Here is a 15,799-nt window from a genome sequence, read left to right as displayed (position 1 = left end):
TATTTAAAAATAATAATCTGGCTCATTATCTCTATTAATTACCTAAATGCATGCACGTACGCACACACACACACCCCCTTCTAGTTCTCTAACTCAAGCTGGCCTGTGTTCAATTTGATTAGAGAATGTTTCAGCCATTAGACTTGCTGCCCTCAAAACACCTGGATAATGTCATTTCCCAAGTGGAGAGTATGTGGGGTAGGTGGGAAGGTTTTTCTCATTCCTGATATCTGGAGGGAATCCCTAGTGAAATATGACGGCCTCTCTCCACACTCACACACTGTCACCTAACTGGTGAATCTGGAAGGAAGAAGTGGTCACACCGTTAAGCTGGCCTACAGGGCATATAGTTTCCGCCCTGCTCCCCTCTGGAAGCAAGTTCTGTCCTGCAAGATGGTAGTCTGCCCTGGTCCAGTGCTCATGGGCTAGTGTGGTGAGGATGGAAGGGCCAGTAAATCTCTAACTCCAGGGCTCAGAATCAAGAGACTCATTTGTCAGCAGATATAGGCCACACATGTACTGCAACTGAGCTCTCAACAACTATAAAGGTGAGATTCTGGCTTTCCACCTGCTTGTCCTCTTTCTTTCCAATTAGATCAGAATTTGATCAGGGTAGAACACTGTAACCTATCAGGCCTCCTCAGAGATGCCCATAGCTTAAGAAGTAGAAAATACAAACACATCCGGACTTTGCTCCTGTTAACACTGCAAAACAGAGCTAGAAGCTGGAAAAAAGATTTAAATGATAGCTAGGATGCAAATTCAAGTAGGGTTACATTCATCTCACTATGCGAATCCTTTCTGAACAGTACTCCTAAAATCAAGTGACCATAACCATAAAATGTCCCAGTCAATTTAATTTGCTTAGGCACCTTAACTGTAAAGTATACCTAGGTTTTATACTATGTTGCCTTTTACTATTTAATTTTTTAAAAAGACAGCCATGATATAGTTAAAAACAGATATTTATTCATGATAATTTTTAGTTAATTTTAAAGCTTAAGAGCACCTTATTTACCAAAGCAATAACATTTATTATAGTTTCTTGTTATCACTTGTAATTTATCCAAGGAAACACTCAAAAGCCACTTCCTGTGAAAGAAAAAGTATCTTCGAGGTACTTACTATATTCTGATTTTCAAATAATGACTTGGGAGCAGCCTGAGCTTTGCATGTCTTGAGATAGGTCTGCCAATTAAATTCTTCTTCTTTATATCCTAGGATTCACACATATAGAGACAGTAAAATACCAAAATATTTCATACTTAGCTTTCCATTCTTACTTTTATCTGTAAGTCCAACATGCCAAAATCAAGCCGTCAAGTGACTTTTTAAATGGATAGTATTTAACTCATAATTAGTATCTAAGGATTTTTACACACAGGGTATTTATTTCCAACAAATTGTATTATTTTTTCAATTCCGAATGAATGGCAATGGATAAAAGGAAAAGGTATGAGGAAGCAAATACACATTGTCCTCAGGTGGACTTCTTTTCATTACCAGATCATTTCTACCAGTATTTAGGTAGAATTCATTAGCAGTGAGCTGCAGTAGTTGAGTTCTCTGTTTTTCCCTCACTCATTCTATCTTGGGAGACTAACTTGTAGGGACAGTGGGAAGCTGGAAAAAATGGTACTACAAGAGATAAAATCTTTCTAGCCTGTCACCACAAGAATGACATGAAGTGAGCATGTTGGCCAACTACAATAATGGAAATGTCCTTTCCTTAGTTCTCACCATTACATGTTCAACACTGGTAAAGCCAACATTTCCTTTAAAAAGGAAATTGGGCATTTAATTTTACCGAATAGATTCTCTTTTTTACTTCCATCAAAGTCCAGAAGGTGGTGTGAAAAGAAAAACAATTCACCACATACGAGGCCAATTTATGTAAAGGCTTACATATTTTCTTTTTCATCCCTCTCTTTTCTAGGTGTTTTTGTTCAAAACTTCAGTTATCTGAAAATACCATTCTGCCATTAATTTTTCACTTAAAACCAAAAGATGGCTTGTCCATTAAAATCCAATAACCTCCTCCCCACCTAAAAAAAACTTCAATAATCCTGATGTAGTAACCAGTGAATTGGAGAAGGAAATGGCAACCCACTCCAGTGTTCTTGCCTGGAGAATCCCAGGGACAGAGGCGCCTAGTGGGCTGCCATCTATGGGGTCGCACAGAGTCGGACACGACTGAAGTGACTTAGCAGCAGCAGTAACCAGTGACGTTGCTCAGTTGTGTCCAACTCTTTGCAATCCCATGGACTGTAGCCTGCCAGGCTACTCCATCCATGGAATTTTCCAGGCAAGAGTACTGGAGTGGGTTGCCATTTCCTTCTCCAGGGGATCTTCCCGACCCAGGGATCAAACCCAGGTCTCCTGCATAGCAGGCAGAACACTTTACCGTCTAAGCCACCAGGGAAGCCCCAGTAATCCTGAGACCCAGACCAAAAATATCAGACTGGTAACCTGGTTCTTTCACATCAAGCAAACAATACTGAATGCAACATGAAAAGAAAGGAAGTAAGATATTATTAAATACCCTAGGGATGAACTGAAAAAGATACAATCTGTTATTCTTGGATATTTTGTAAAGATGAAATAGGCAAAATCATTGGCAGACTGTAATATAAAAACTTAATAATAAATGAGTAATCACTATTAGTTCAACCCTCACCCAAATTGCTTTTCAGTGTTATAATATAGTCTCCTTTCCAATCTATTAAATATTAAGATAAGTTCAATGCATAATTTCTCAAGGTTTTTTACTTACTGAAATGTTAGTAAACACAGTTATGTAAACAGGTTAGAAATAATTTTGTAATCAGTTATTTCAAGAAGGTATGCATGTATGTGTTGTGTGTGTGTGTGTGTATGTATGAGATAGAAATTTGTAGCTAAAATCTATAGTCAAAGTATCAAATAAGTGTTATGTGACATGCAAATAAGTACATGGACATAGTTTATTCTTTTAAGTAGGGTTCTATTTTTTTAATTTTTTTCACTTTAAAAAAATCTTTCATCATGAACAATAAGCTTAAATTTGGGCCCACATGATTAATAAACATTTTTCATCATGAACAATAATAAGCTTAAATTTGGGCCCACCTGAGTAACCACAGTGAATTCTCAAAAATCTAAATTACAATATAAGAAATTAAGTGCTTTCAGAATATAAAATATGAAATTAAAAAGTGACAATACCTTTTGGAGGATGGAGTTTATGGCCAGTTTTCTCACACCACCCAACTGGGTGGATATCCAGAGCATCGGCATTTACCCAGAAGTCGTAACAATCAGAGTATCCATCAAAGTGCAGCTTTATCCGGTATCCACAAACCTGTAATAGGTAAAGAACAGAATATTTGTGCACATGTACAAAAATAAATTAACATGAATCTCAAGTATGATATGGATTATGTTAGAGCACCATTGTTAAAAGCCACAAAAACAAGTGAACAAATAACAAAATCTAAAGGCAAACGTTATTTTGTTGCGAAGATGAGCTAGGGGTTTCGGCCTCATCCCTAGTGCCATTAGAAGCACATGGATCTGGGTGAAGAATAATTCTCCCATGTAGACAAGTCCCCCTCTTTATCCCCTGCGTTGTACAAGCACAGGGTGCACAGCTCCTGCAGGGCCCAGCGTGGGTGCCCTATTGTGTACTGGCTCAGTGCTGGCTGTCTGTCCTTTACAAAGCTCCACACACAGTGATATCTGGCCAGACCAAGGCTGGTGCACACACGGGGAGAAGTCAACAGTCTCCTTTCCACCAGTAGCAGAGTTATACGAGAAAGAAGAGCTTCCCTAGTTCATACTCAGATGAAACAGGATCCCTGGAATGTGGTGAGAACTCACTCTATGTAACCCATGCCCAACACTGAGGTCACACATCTGCTTAAATTAGGGCGGCACTTGGTTGGGGGAGTTCTAAGTTAAAAAGTCACGTGGGTTTATGGAGCCTCTGCCAGGTCACGCTTGGCACTAGGCTCGCAAAAGTTCAGCCTCTCAATCTTCTTCCCATTAGCACAGCAGATGGGTTCTATGTTCTGTAGGAGCCAAACTTCTTACAAGACCACTAAGTCACTGAAGGAAAATTATAAGCAAAACTAATACACAAGATCATCTGATTCTTTGAGGAAAATTTTAAAAGATACCTCCCTCAACTCAAGGGACAGAACAAGGAGTCAAGCACATAAAGGAAAAAAAAAGTTCTAAAGAGTTCTCAGTAATATATTGTACTAAGTGAAAATGAAGTCGCTCAGTCGTGCTGACTCTTTGTGACCCCATGGACAGTAGCCTGCACCAAGCTCCTCCATCCATGGGATTTTCTAGGCAAGGGTACTGGAGTGGGTTGCCATTTCCTTCTCCAGGGAATCTTCCCGACCCAGGGATCGAACCCAGGTCTCCCACATTGTAGACAGACGCTTTACCGTCTGAGCCACCAGGGAAGTCCATATATTGTACTAAGATACACATAATTGACTTGGACATTTTTTCCTGAAAAACTTCAGAGATACCTTGAAATACTAAAAATAATACAAGTATCTGTTGGTTTGTCTCTTATGTTAAGGAACATGGTATGGCAAAGGCTATGGCGTCAAATGGACCAGGGTCCAATCGTGGTTCTACTACTTTGAAGTTGTGTGACCTTGTATACCTCACTTAAACTCTCTGAGCCTCAGTTCCTTCATCTATAGAACAGGGATGAAAAAGGGTTCTTGCAAAGATTAAATGAGGTAATGTTTACAAAACACTAGGTACTGTGCCTGGCATAAAGGAAGTGTTCAACAAATGGCATCTTTTCCCATTATTAAAACCCTATAAGCACTATGTTATCTTAAAAATAAAGAGGAGGCAGAGCTTACCTCAGCCACAGTGAGGACGCAATACACAGACTGGTGTTCAGGGTCCACGCCTTCTAGTTTCATGCCAACTTTAAACCCATTTTTGTTATATGGAAAAGACTGATACTAAAATGTAAAATGACAGCAGTTTTAGTGACTGATAATCATTCTTAAGTAAAGACTACATAACCAAATCATAAACAGCTCTTAAAAATGCAGGGGGAAAAAAAAAAAGGATCACCCAATCATCTCATGTGAAAACGGACAACACAAAGAGATGACAGAAAAGGAAATTCAAATGTTTTACATATTCGAAAAGATGATCAACCCCCCCATAAGAGTCATACAAAGTAAAATTACAGTAAAATAGATTCCACTTATCAGACTGATAAAGATCAAAAAGTTTGGTTACACTAGCAAAGCTCTAGGGAAAGAGATGTATAAATACATTGCTAATAGGGATATAAATTTGTACAACCTCTAGCAATCTCCTGAGATCTATAAAAAAGAACATTCTCTTTGACTCAGCAATTTTAATCCTAGGAAGTTACCCAACAGAGATAGCCACGTATGTGCAAAATGAGCAGTGTATCAGGCCATTCACTAAAGCATTTACTTAGCAAAAGATTCATGTATATATTATATATTCCACATAGTGGAGAAGGAAATGACAACCCATTCCAATATTTTTGCCTGGAAAATTCCATGGACAGAGGAGCCTGGCGGGCTACAGTCTATGGGGTTGCAAAGAGTCGGACATGACTGAGCACACTCGCAGTCCATATATACAAATAATATTTCATCTTATGTCTGTCCCATAATAACTTAAGCTGGTCTCTACTGACTGACACATGTATGTATGTAACACTCAGGTGATATATATATGGCATACATATATGACATTTATGTCAACCACAGTATGGACCAGTTTATATTATTATGAAACAAACATAAGATGAAATATTATGTGTGAGTATAAAAGACTGATGGAAGTGGGTAAATGAACTGAGATGGAATAATCTCCAAACTCAGTTAGACAAAAAAACAAAGTTCAAAACAGTATGTGACATATGTCATCATGTGGTTTAAGGTAGGGGGAAGATTTGCCTATATATTGCTTATATGTATATGTAATTTTCTTATAGCACTTTAAATTTTGAATCATATGAATGTATTGCTGATTCTAATAATTAACTGTATTTAAACTGTTTAAAGTGTAAAAATGTCTATTATGCAAAGGACCAAAGTTGCAAAAAATAATTATACAGAATAAGTCATATGCAATTGCTATTATATCTGAATTAGTCTTAATGTAATCATCCCAACATTTACTATTCATCAGTTTTCAAAAAAAATTGTTATTGAATATTCACCACTTCTTAAAAATGGTGCGTTAATATGTATGTAACAAAGTACTGATGGCAGATTTACTATATACCATGTGATATATAATTAAATCATTTAAATCAAGGGTCAGTGAACTACGATCTATGGGACACACCAGCCGACCACTGTTTTTGTGAATTAAATTTCACTGGAATATTAGCCATGTTCATTCATTTATACATTGCCTATGGCTGCTTTCATTACAAGAACAGAGTTAAGCTGTTACAAATGAGACCATATGCTCCATAAAGCCTACAAGATTTTCTATTGCCCTTTATGGAAAAAGTCTGCGGATCCCTGGTTTAGCCCAGTGACAGCAGTTCCTACTCAGAACTACTTTTACTGATCTTAACTCACTTCTGATAAAAGATTTTTACTATAGTTAATATAACAATCTGGTTTTTGATGTTCTGTTATATTATGCAAACCTTAGTAACTCATTTTTATTCTCTCAAAGCCATAACATTTTATGTTGTTTTTCTTTATCTATTAGTTTTTCAGTAGTATAGAAGCATCCTTCTTCAAATCAATGCATGAAAGCCTAACAAATGTTGACAGAAAACAGCGCCTGTCTGTAGGTGTGTACTTGTATGTGCGTTGTGTGCCCATACATGTGGCTCTAGGGAAGGTGTGCATATATGATGATAGTTACCCTCCCACTTCCCCCTCCACATATGAAAAACAATATGTTTGAAAAAATTATCCCAAGTCACATTTCCTAGACAGATAGTAGAAACGGCAATACTAATTCCAGACCAGCATTCCAGCTCCTTTGCCCTTATGCACAATGCCTTCTAGAAAGGTCGGTACCTCCTTGAACAGCTTTGCCGGCACGGCCACAGCTTTCTCCTCTTCCAGGTAGGATGCCCAGCACCAAGCTTTCTTTCCTTTAGGAGGCAAACCTGAAAGGCAAGTGAGACTAAACTGATAGAATTTCCAGAGCAGGATACTTACTGTGAACTCTCACTTCCCTAACGACCCCCAGGCCTGGCTCTTCTCTTATTTCCATGACTGATATTTCTCAATTTCTTTCCCTGACTCCTCTTCTGAAGAAATGAGAGCTAAAAAGTAAACTATGTGTATACCCAGGAATGAGTGTAGAAGAAAGGAACAGAAGAACTTAAAGTGCTTTTAAAAACTTAAAGTACTTTACTTAAAGTAAAGTACATTTACTTTAAGAACTTAAAGTAAATGAAGGAGATGCAGTAGGAAGCCAAGATAGAACAGAATCATGGAAGCTCAGCAAGTAAAAAGCAGGATGCTCCAAAGTTTTTTCCTAATGAATCAAGAAGCTGAGAACTGAGAAAAGGTCAGTGTACTGAGTAACTTAGGGACTGGCTGCTAACTTGGAGAAGGGTGGGGTGGGGGGAATCAATGCATCCAAGGCCAAATTTTAAGTTGCCAAAGAACACATAAATGATAAAGATACAGAGTCTACAGCAATTTTATTTGGGGTTAATTTAACAAAAAAATGAAAAAGAAGAAAGGATATATAATGTTAGGCTTGATGGGAAAGCCTTTCCCTTTTAAAATTGAGGGAAAGATACTGGGAGATGAGCTTAGAACAGGCAATGATAAAGCTCATGAAGAGGAAGAAAATGGAAGACCTAAGAGAGGGAAATGACTGAAGCAACAAGGCCACTGAAGGGCCAGAACCCTGAGAGTAGAAGAAATGAAGGGGAAGGGACAGAAAGGACAAAGACATTTTTGAGGCAGAGTGCAGAGTAACTGAGAATTTACTCCCTTTAATGTCAGTGATGAAATACAGAAGGCCATCCAAATGTAAAAGTTAGGCTGTGTGCTTGATGCAAGTAGAAACATCTCAAAGTGTTTTTAAGAGACGAACAAGGGAGGAATGTGGTTAAGCCCTGAAGAGAAGCACTGGGTTCAGGCCCTGATTCATGGGGACAATGTGATTGGCAGATCAGGATGGGACTGTGCAAAGTACAGTGACCTAACATGGAAGACCGGCCAGGCAGATGTGGCAGGTCCTTCGACACACCCTAGTGGGGCACACAGAAGCTTCTTGGGGAGACAACCCAAGGTCCAGGAAGAATAAGGCAGCAAGTTAGCCCACCAAGTACTGAAGGGCAGGGCCTAAGCTCTAGATTCCTCAGAGAATAAAGTGTTCCTCGAGAAACAAAGAAAGGAAAAAAGGGTACTGTGTCAGGAAGTCATGATTGAGAGAAAAGATTAAAAAAAAAAAATCTAAAATTTTATGAAATGAGTAAGACCAGAGGTTTTAGTCAAAGTGCAGAAGCAAAAGAAACCTACCCGATGGAAAAATAAATAACAGAAAATGATCTCAAGTTTTCCCTGATACTGCTTGAAACTTGCTAATTTCCATTTTCCCCTTGCCCTTTTCTACTTCTTCTAAACTCCAACTTTTATTGACACAATTTAACCAAAGAAAATCCCCAAACGATCCTTTAACTGCCATAGTGTGCGTTACAATTAAGACTAAAATGTCTGCCTGTGTGAAATATTTTCAACTTCATAAAATTACAAGTAAAACCTTCCTTTCATCAACTCACCCTGCTTTAATACAGCCGAATCACCTCGTCTTTTCCTTCGGGCTCTCTGTGAACCCCTCAGGATTCTCCCATCTTGTTTGTTTTCCTACAGTAAGGCAGAAAAGTTTATGATTTTTAAAAGTTCATGATATTGGCACCAATGAAAAGTTAGAGAGCTGTCAGAAAGCAATTTTTTGCACCGTTCTTCAGTTTCACTTCATAACTTTGAAAGAAAGAATATAGGTCACTTGAGAACTCTGTTGCTCTTGGCCTAAGGTCCTTACAAAATAAGAATATTTCCAAGAATTACACTCTGTTATAGCACAGATACTGTTCCCACCTCCTTGAAAAGCTTTCTTCTTTCAGTTCCTTGACCACTCTGGTCTGGGTCCCCTGGTACCTCACCGCCCCTCTTTCTTGGTTCTTTTGCTGACATCTCCTGCCATCTAATCCCCTTCTCTTCTTTATCCAATCACTCTCCTTAGGTTTGAAAGATCATCTGTCTGTTAAATATCCCCTGTTTATATCTCGAGCTCTGACTCCATACTCATATATCCAGGTGCCTACCTGGGATTTTCGCTTGGACATCTAATAAGTATCTCAAACGCATGATGGCCAACGTACTCTAATTTCTATACTCCACTCTGGCCTTCCCATTCTCAAAAAATGGTACGATTACCCAGTCAACAGTTCAAGCCAAAGAGCTAGGAGTTATCTCTCATTCTTCTCTCTCCCTCATATACCCTGCCAACTCTGCCTTTAGCATCTATCTCAAAACCACTGCCTTCTATCTTAAACAGCCCTCTTATTTAGTCTACTACAATAAGCTTCCAGCTGGTTTTCCTGATTCTACTGTGTTCTCACATGTCAAAGCTAGAGTGATCATTTTAAAACATCATATCAAAATATTCCTCTTGCCCTCTACTTTCCAATGGCTTCCCAGCACACTCAGAGTAAAGTGACAACCCATGACTCTGGTTTACCATAAAGCCCTGGACTGCAGACAACTCTTCAGTCTCATCTTACTCCACTCTTCTCTAGCCTTCAAGGCTCAGCAACCTTGTCTTCATTTTGCTACACATTTGTGTCTTCTTTTTGCTACACATTTGTGTCTTTTTGCTACACATGTTTTTACATTATGGTCTTTTCCTCAAACAATTCCATTGCCCTGCAGAGCTCCTTACTCTCAACTTGACATCAGTCTCCTTATGCAGATCATACTGTCCAAGCCACCCTCCCTGGGAGGCCTCCTGATAACCTAGCTTGAAACAGTCAGATTATGTCAATGCTCTATTGTACTTCTCATCACAGTGCTTATCACAGGCTGGTATTTCCCCTAGTGGTTTACTATATGTCCCTGAGAAAAAAGATTCTGTCCTTCTGCTATCTTATTCATCTCTGAATTCCCAGCTCCTAAAACAGTGACTAACCAATAATCATTGCTCAATATTGATCTTAAGGAAAATGCTTTGAGACTTCAAAGTTGTCTTTTCATATAGAGCTACTAATAAATACTTTAGAGATGAGATGTTTATGTTTTAATTAGCATATTTTGAATTAGTTTTCCCTAAATATATCTGACATTTATCTGCCATTTTCTACCTACTCACATAGTATTATAAGATCTGTCTGCAATTTACCAAAATGAGATTGGCATTTTGCTGTCAAAAATAATTTAAAATTAATTTGCGGAACTGAAGGTTCTGCCAGTGACTCTCTCACTCCAGCAATAAATTTCAGGACTTCCTACTTCTTCACCCTGAGGGAGGGACACTATACTATTTATTATTCTCATCATGAGAGGAGGACTGTCACACAGCGAGAGGACAGGTGGGCACCTGCTGATGGTAAAACAAGGTCACAGAAGCAGCACTGAAACCCTGGTGCCACCTGCACAAGGAGAAGCCCTGTGGGTACTGACCATCTCATCATCCCGCTCTTCTTCCTCCTTGGAGTCAGCTTTCAGAGACAACTTTGGCTTTTTCTTCCTACTACACTTAGAATCTTCTTCCTCGTTGTCTTCTCCCATGTCCCTTTCTTCCTTCTGATCTCTGCTGAATTCATAAACCCAAAAGAGTGACTAGGAAACAATACCCATCAAATATCTGCATGTTGATTAGCAATGCAAAAACCTTTTAAAAATATTTAACCAGGAGGAGAAATGTGTATGTATTAGAATATCATAGATAAGAGACACTTCAGACAAAAATCATGAATGACTCTGTCAAGACAAAAAGTGGAAATTAGCTTATATATTAATTTATATAATTATTATAATTATGTAATTAATGATAGAATTTTAAAAGGGCACCAGCCCTACAGGTGAAACAGGTTCTAACAAGTTTTAATTTATTGGTTTTTCACAGCTACCATCCATACTAATAACACAATCAATTATCTGGAGCTATCCTAGTCTTTGGTGGAGATTTTAAAGCAACAATCTAGCAATTATTGAGAATGCCAAGTTCAATCAAAAAAGGCCAAATGTAATTTGGCAAAATACCAGATGGCCAACAAAAACAGACAAATCCCCAGCCTGTGCTAATTAAAATACATGAGAAAGTCCACAAGAACATAAATACCAAGTCATTTATTTGCAGTACACAAATACTTGCAGGAAATACATCTTGTTAGTGATAAGTTGACCTCATCAGAGTCCCCCAAGGCAATCACACCACCATCAGTCACAGCTGATGCCCTGTCTCAGAATCCTCAGTCTGTCCTGAGAACCACAGTGACACAATTACAAGACTCCTCACTATGGCCATTCAGTGGATGCTCAGTCAGGGGAAGCTGTATTTCATTCATGGAGTTTTAGCTGAATTACCTAAGAACTCCTAAAATTTAAACCCAAGTACATTTTCACAAGGATCAGTGTCACTAAAACGTGTATGTAGCCCAAAGAGATCTAAATACTCTCGGCTGGGGAGCAAATTAATGTAAATAAAAGACTAAAGAAAGAGGCCAAGATTGTACTGCAGGTAGGACATGAGCAGTGTAACTCAACTCAGACTGAAGCCACCTGGTCCAGTAGCGGGATTAGGGTTCAAGTGCCTCCGAAGGGAAAGTCTTGACGGGTGGGCTGGAGTGGGGGGGGAGGCATTTGGATGACAGACGTCAGAGAACACTAAAACCTCTCTATTCCCAAGCACCAGGCCCTTGGACTCTAAAACTCATTTTATAAGTGGAATGTGGGCAAAAACCTACTTGTCTTTGATATGTCGAGCACAGTTCTGGCTGCAGTGGTTCCCTCCAGAAAGACACTCATCTACGTTGCCATACTGACAACAGTTCTCACAGAATTGAAGCCCTTCTACTTTCACTGGGTCCTTCAGCCTAAAAGGCATTCCAGTCTTCTCAGAAAAGACTAGAAGGTGAAAAGAAGAAAAAAAAAAACACCTTAAAACCATGACAGAAATCGTGGCAAAATACATTTAAACTTTTTCTTCTAATAATTTTGTTAGCAACACAATAAAAAGGATAATGTTTGTTGAATGAATGAATGAACATTGATCATTCCTTTGGGAGGGAGAGGTGGATGGGCTGGACTGGGATCACTCAAATCATTTACATAACAAAAACATCTGTAGAAAAGACAAGCAAAAGCTTGTCTAATGCCTTTTCTACAGAGTTCAAAGTAAAATGAAGAAAATTTCATTAGTCACTAAATTCAGAAGATGAAATTGTCCGTCCATAGAGTCCTTTACAGCTGTTATCTTTTTGACAAAATTTAAAAAGAGTTATCTATGTTATATAATGTTTTTGATGAGTTTTAGTTAATGGGCTGAATCATCTTTCTATTTTACTTTTAATGTAGCAGATCTCCTGAATCATAATTATCCATATTGTCTAGGAGTCCACATTTCCTTTCGTCTGAATCATTAGGCTAATCATTCATTCAGCAAACACTTATTAGGCACCCATTTATGCTAGACACTGATAATGACAGTACAGACCTTGCCCAAGAGAGCTCACAGTCTAGAAGAGAAGACAGGCAAGAAAACCAATATTTATAATAAAATGTGATACATGCAATAATTGAAGCATGAACAAGTTCCAGAAGCAGTGCAGAAGAAGTGACTCATCCAGCCCGGGGTGGGGGTGGGGGTGCGGGTGGGGGCAGTGAGTAGTTTGAGAAAAGATTTTCTGATAGAAAGCCTCAATAGAGTTTTGAAGACCAAAGAGGAATTTACCAACTGGACAAAGAGAGAAACAGCATCCTGGCCAGAAGAAACAGTGTGAGCAAAGGCAAGGAAGCATGAAACCACATAGTCCTGGGAGAATTCTATGTAATTCAGTGCTGCTGGCCCTGCCAGAACACAGCGTACAAAGAACAGAACAGAGAGCAAAGAGACAAAAACAAGCAGGTGGGTGCAGGTCACCCAGATCTTTGTATGTTTTGCTAAAGAGACAATAAGAAGTTGGTGAAGTGTCAGATAAGCAATCTACATCAGTTCCTCTGACTTCAGTGTGCTGGATAAATTGGGGGAGATCAGAAGCAGAGGGATTTTTAAAGAGATGTCTGCAGTGGTTCAAGTGAGAGGTGATAAGGGCCTAAATGAAGACAGCGGCAGTCATAATAAGTAGAAAAGGCCAGATCTGAGACATATTTAGGAAACAAAAACCAAGAGGATTCAGTAACAGGCTATGGGGCTGGGAGAGACCAAATTCAGGATGACTCCTAGATTCCTTGCTTGTCCACTGGGTGGATGGTGCTACCATCAACTGATATTACGGGCTACAGAAGAAAAAGCAGGTTGGGGGAGGGGAGAAAGAAATAGAAAATGAATTGCATTTTAGACATGTGGAGTTTGAGGTACCTGTGGGACATCCAGGTGGAGATGTCCAGTAGGCAGGTGGAAATACGGGCCTGGAGCTCGGGGGAGAGGTCGGGGCTGGAGATATAGATTTAGGAGTCATCAGCATATAGGTGTTAGTTACAACCATCGGAGCAGATGAGAAAAAAGTGGCAGGCTTTTGGCTAAATCACCTGGGTAGGCTATTACAACATGAATTTACTTGGTGATTTTCAATTAACCTTGTGCTATGACAGATCTGGCTTGAGGAAAGAAGACACTTTACAGTTATTTCAAAAATATTAAAGCTGGTTCCATATCAGTTTCATTATAGAAATTTACCTAAGAATATGTGACATGAAGATCACCCAGGATTTTCAAAGTTCAGCCTATTATTATAAAACCTTAGTCTTACATTAAAAACTCTCCAAAAAAAAAAAAAGAGAAAAGACAATGCAGATGGCCCACTCTTACCTTCTTGAGCAGTTGGTACCATCCAAGTTGTAGTTGCTGTTGCTTTTTTAACATTTTCCATCTCACTCTCATCTGTAATAACTTCCAGGGCTCCAAACTCATTTACACGGAACTAGCAGCAACAGAAGAAAGAGGTAGAATTTATAAAAGTGTTCAGAACTGTCACCATTTAAAGGCTGGCACTTAGAGTCTACATTTTAAGAGTTCATTTTAATTTCAACAATTATATTCAGATAAGCCCTAATTATATCCAGATAAACTCACTACCACGATGAAAACCTTTGCATTTAAAAAATCTGGAATTTCGGGAAGAGGGAACAGAACAACGCGGCAAAGCACTTCTTAACAACACAAACCACCACCTTTGCACTGTCTCGTGGACTTGCCAGCTCACTTCTATGGCTCGCAATTTCAAATACTGTTTTTTAGGCTAAGGCTTTTTTTTTTTTTTCACATTTCATATTACGGTTTATTTAATAATTAAAGTTAGTAAAAGCAGAATTACTGTTTTCCCAGGAATCAACTTGTCTCACCCAAGATCACCTAGCTTAAAGAGCAGGAAAAATTACCATTTTAGAAATTCTGACTTGTACATCCAATCTCCATATTCCAAGATGTGAAGAAGGAAGGCTGAAGCATAAGTCATGGGACTCCCCCCAGGCTCTATATTTCCTCTTTCACTGCTCTTTAGAATTCTCCATTATAGTCATTCACTTCTAGTCCTCCCAAACAACTGGTAATATCTGAGAGATCTGAACAAGTCTACTAGCCTCAGGCCAAGTTTACCACTAAAAAGTAAGAGCATTTTGATTTCATGGGTATTCTGGACCCCAAATATTGAAAATTTCCTCTCACCTCATCTCATGGCAAGCCTCAAACCAAATATTCTTCTGCAATCTCCCGGGCATCCTATGTGGAATCATACTGGGCATAATGTGTTGAAGGCTTTGAACCACTACCTGTGTGCAGGAGTCCCATCCTCTGAAACAGCTAGGTTGACTCACATTCATGAGAGTCAAAGTTACCCTGTATTCCTTCTGTTTTCCCATAAAACAGAATGACATAAGAGATTCACTAATTTTATCAGGGGACAAAGAGCTAGAAAGCTCAAAATTCAAAAGGATCATAAAACATTGGCTTAAAGTTCTTAGATCGCTCCCAGAAATATATATGAACATGCAAATATGCAGTATTTAAAATGAGGCCTTCTATTTTCCAATTAAAAATCTATTTGGTCAACATGCCAACAGAATGATTAATTTTATCAAACTAGATTCAGACTACAAGTCAGAAAAATCTTCAGCCAAATTTACAACTAATTATTCTTTCCACCAGGTGAAAATAGCACCTTAAACAATTTTCTGCATATGGTCCACAATTATTAAAAGCTTTCTAGATAGAACAAGTGACATAGTTATGGAAAGTGAAAATGTTTTCTCCCTATTATATATTTCAGATACAAGTTTCCAGGTAGCATGCATATACTAAACCTGTGGATTCACCTAAAAATGTCAGTTTAAGAGGTGGTAAAAAGTCAATTGGGAAGGAAAGAGCTAAAAATAACTTCACTTGTTGGGAAAAAATAAAGTTTTAAATGATCAACACTGAAACCAGAATATTTGAAAATAAAGCTGATAGTACCATCTACTGGGCAAGAGTAGAAAAGTCAAGCCATCATGATTATTAATTAATGACATTAAAAACGATGGTGGAAAATCAATTCTGAATGGAATTTTTAAAAAACTAGCATTAGCCCAGGTAAGTAAGTTTACTTTTATTATAT

At 38.5% G+C, this 15,799-nt stretch overlaps 1 protein-coding gene across 9 annotated transcripts in view; it reads right to left on the bottom strand.

The window, feature by feature from the left end:
* Positions 1-15,799, bottom strand: part of L3MBTL3 (L3MBTL histone methyl-lysine binding protein 3) — a 113,005-nt gene that overhangs the window by 62,040 nt on the left and 35,166 nt on the right. For all 9 annotated transcript variants that reach the window (XM_055535610.1, XM_055535611.1, XM_055535615.1 and 6 more), the window contains 9 exons: positions 14,017-14,128; positions 13,567-13,641; positions 11,954-12,113; positions 10,668-10,800; positions 8,768-8,852; positions 7,044-7,135; positions 4,869-4,973; positions 3,205-3,340; positions 1,126-1,217 (listed from right to left, as the gene is read on the bottom strand). In XM_055535610.1, the coding sequence (XP_055391585.1) occupies positions 1,126-1,217; positions 3,205-3,340; positions 4,869-4,973; positions 7,044-7,135; positions 8,768-8,852; positions 10,668-10,800; positions 11,954-12,113; positions 13,567-13,641; positions 14,017-14,128 (990 nt within the window). The remainder of the gene's footprint in view (positions 1-1,125; positions 1,218-3,204; positions 3,341-4,868; positions 4,974-7,043; positions 7,136-8,767; positions 8,853-10,667; positions 10,801-11,953; positions 12,114-13,566; positions 13,642-14,016; positions 14,129-15,799) is intronic.

The sequence above is a fragment of the Bubalus kerabau genome, chromosome 9 (genome assembly GCF_029407905.1).
Source record: "Bubalus kerabau isolate K-KA32 ecotype Philippines breed swamp buffalo chromosome 9, PCC_UOA_SB_1v2, whole genome shotgun sequence".
Classification (NCBI taxonomy): domain Eukaryota; kingdom Metazoa; phylum Chordata; class Mammalia; order Artiodactyla; family Bovidae; genus Bubalus; species Bubalus kerabau.
Note: the sequence above shows the minus strand (reverse complement) of the source record. Positions and strands in the feature narration are given on the sequence as shown.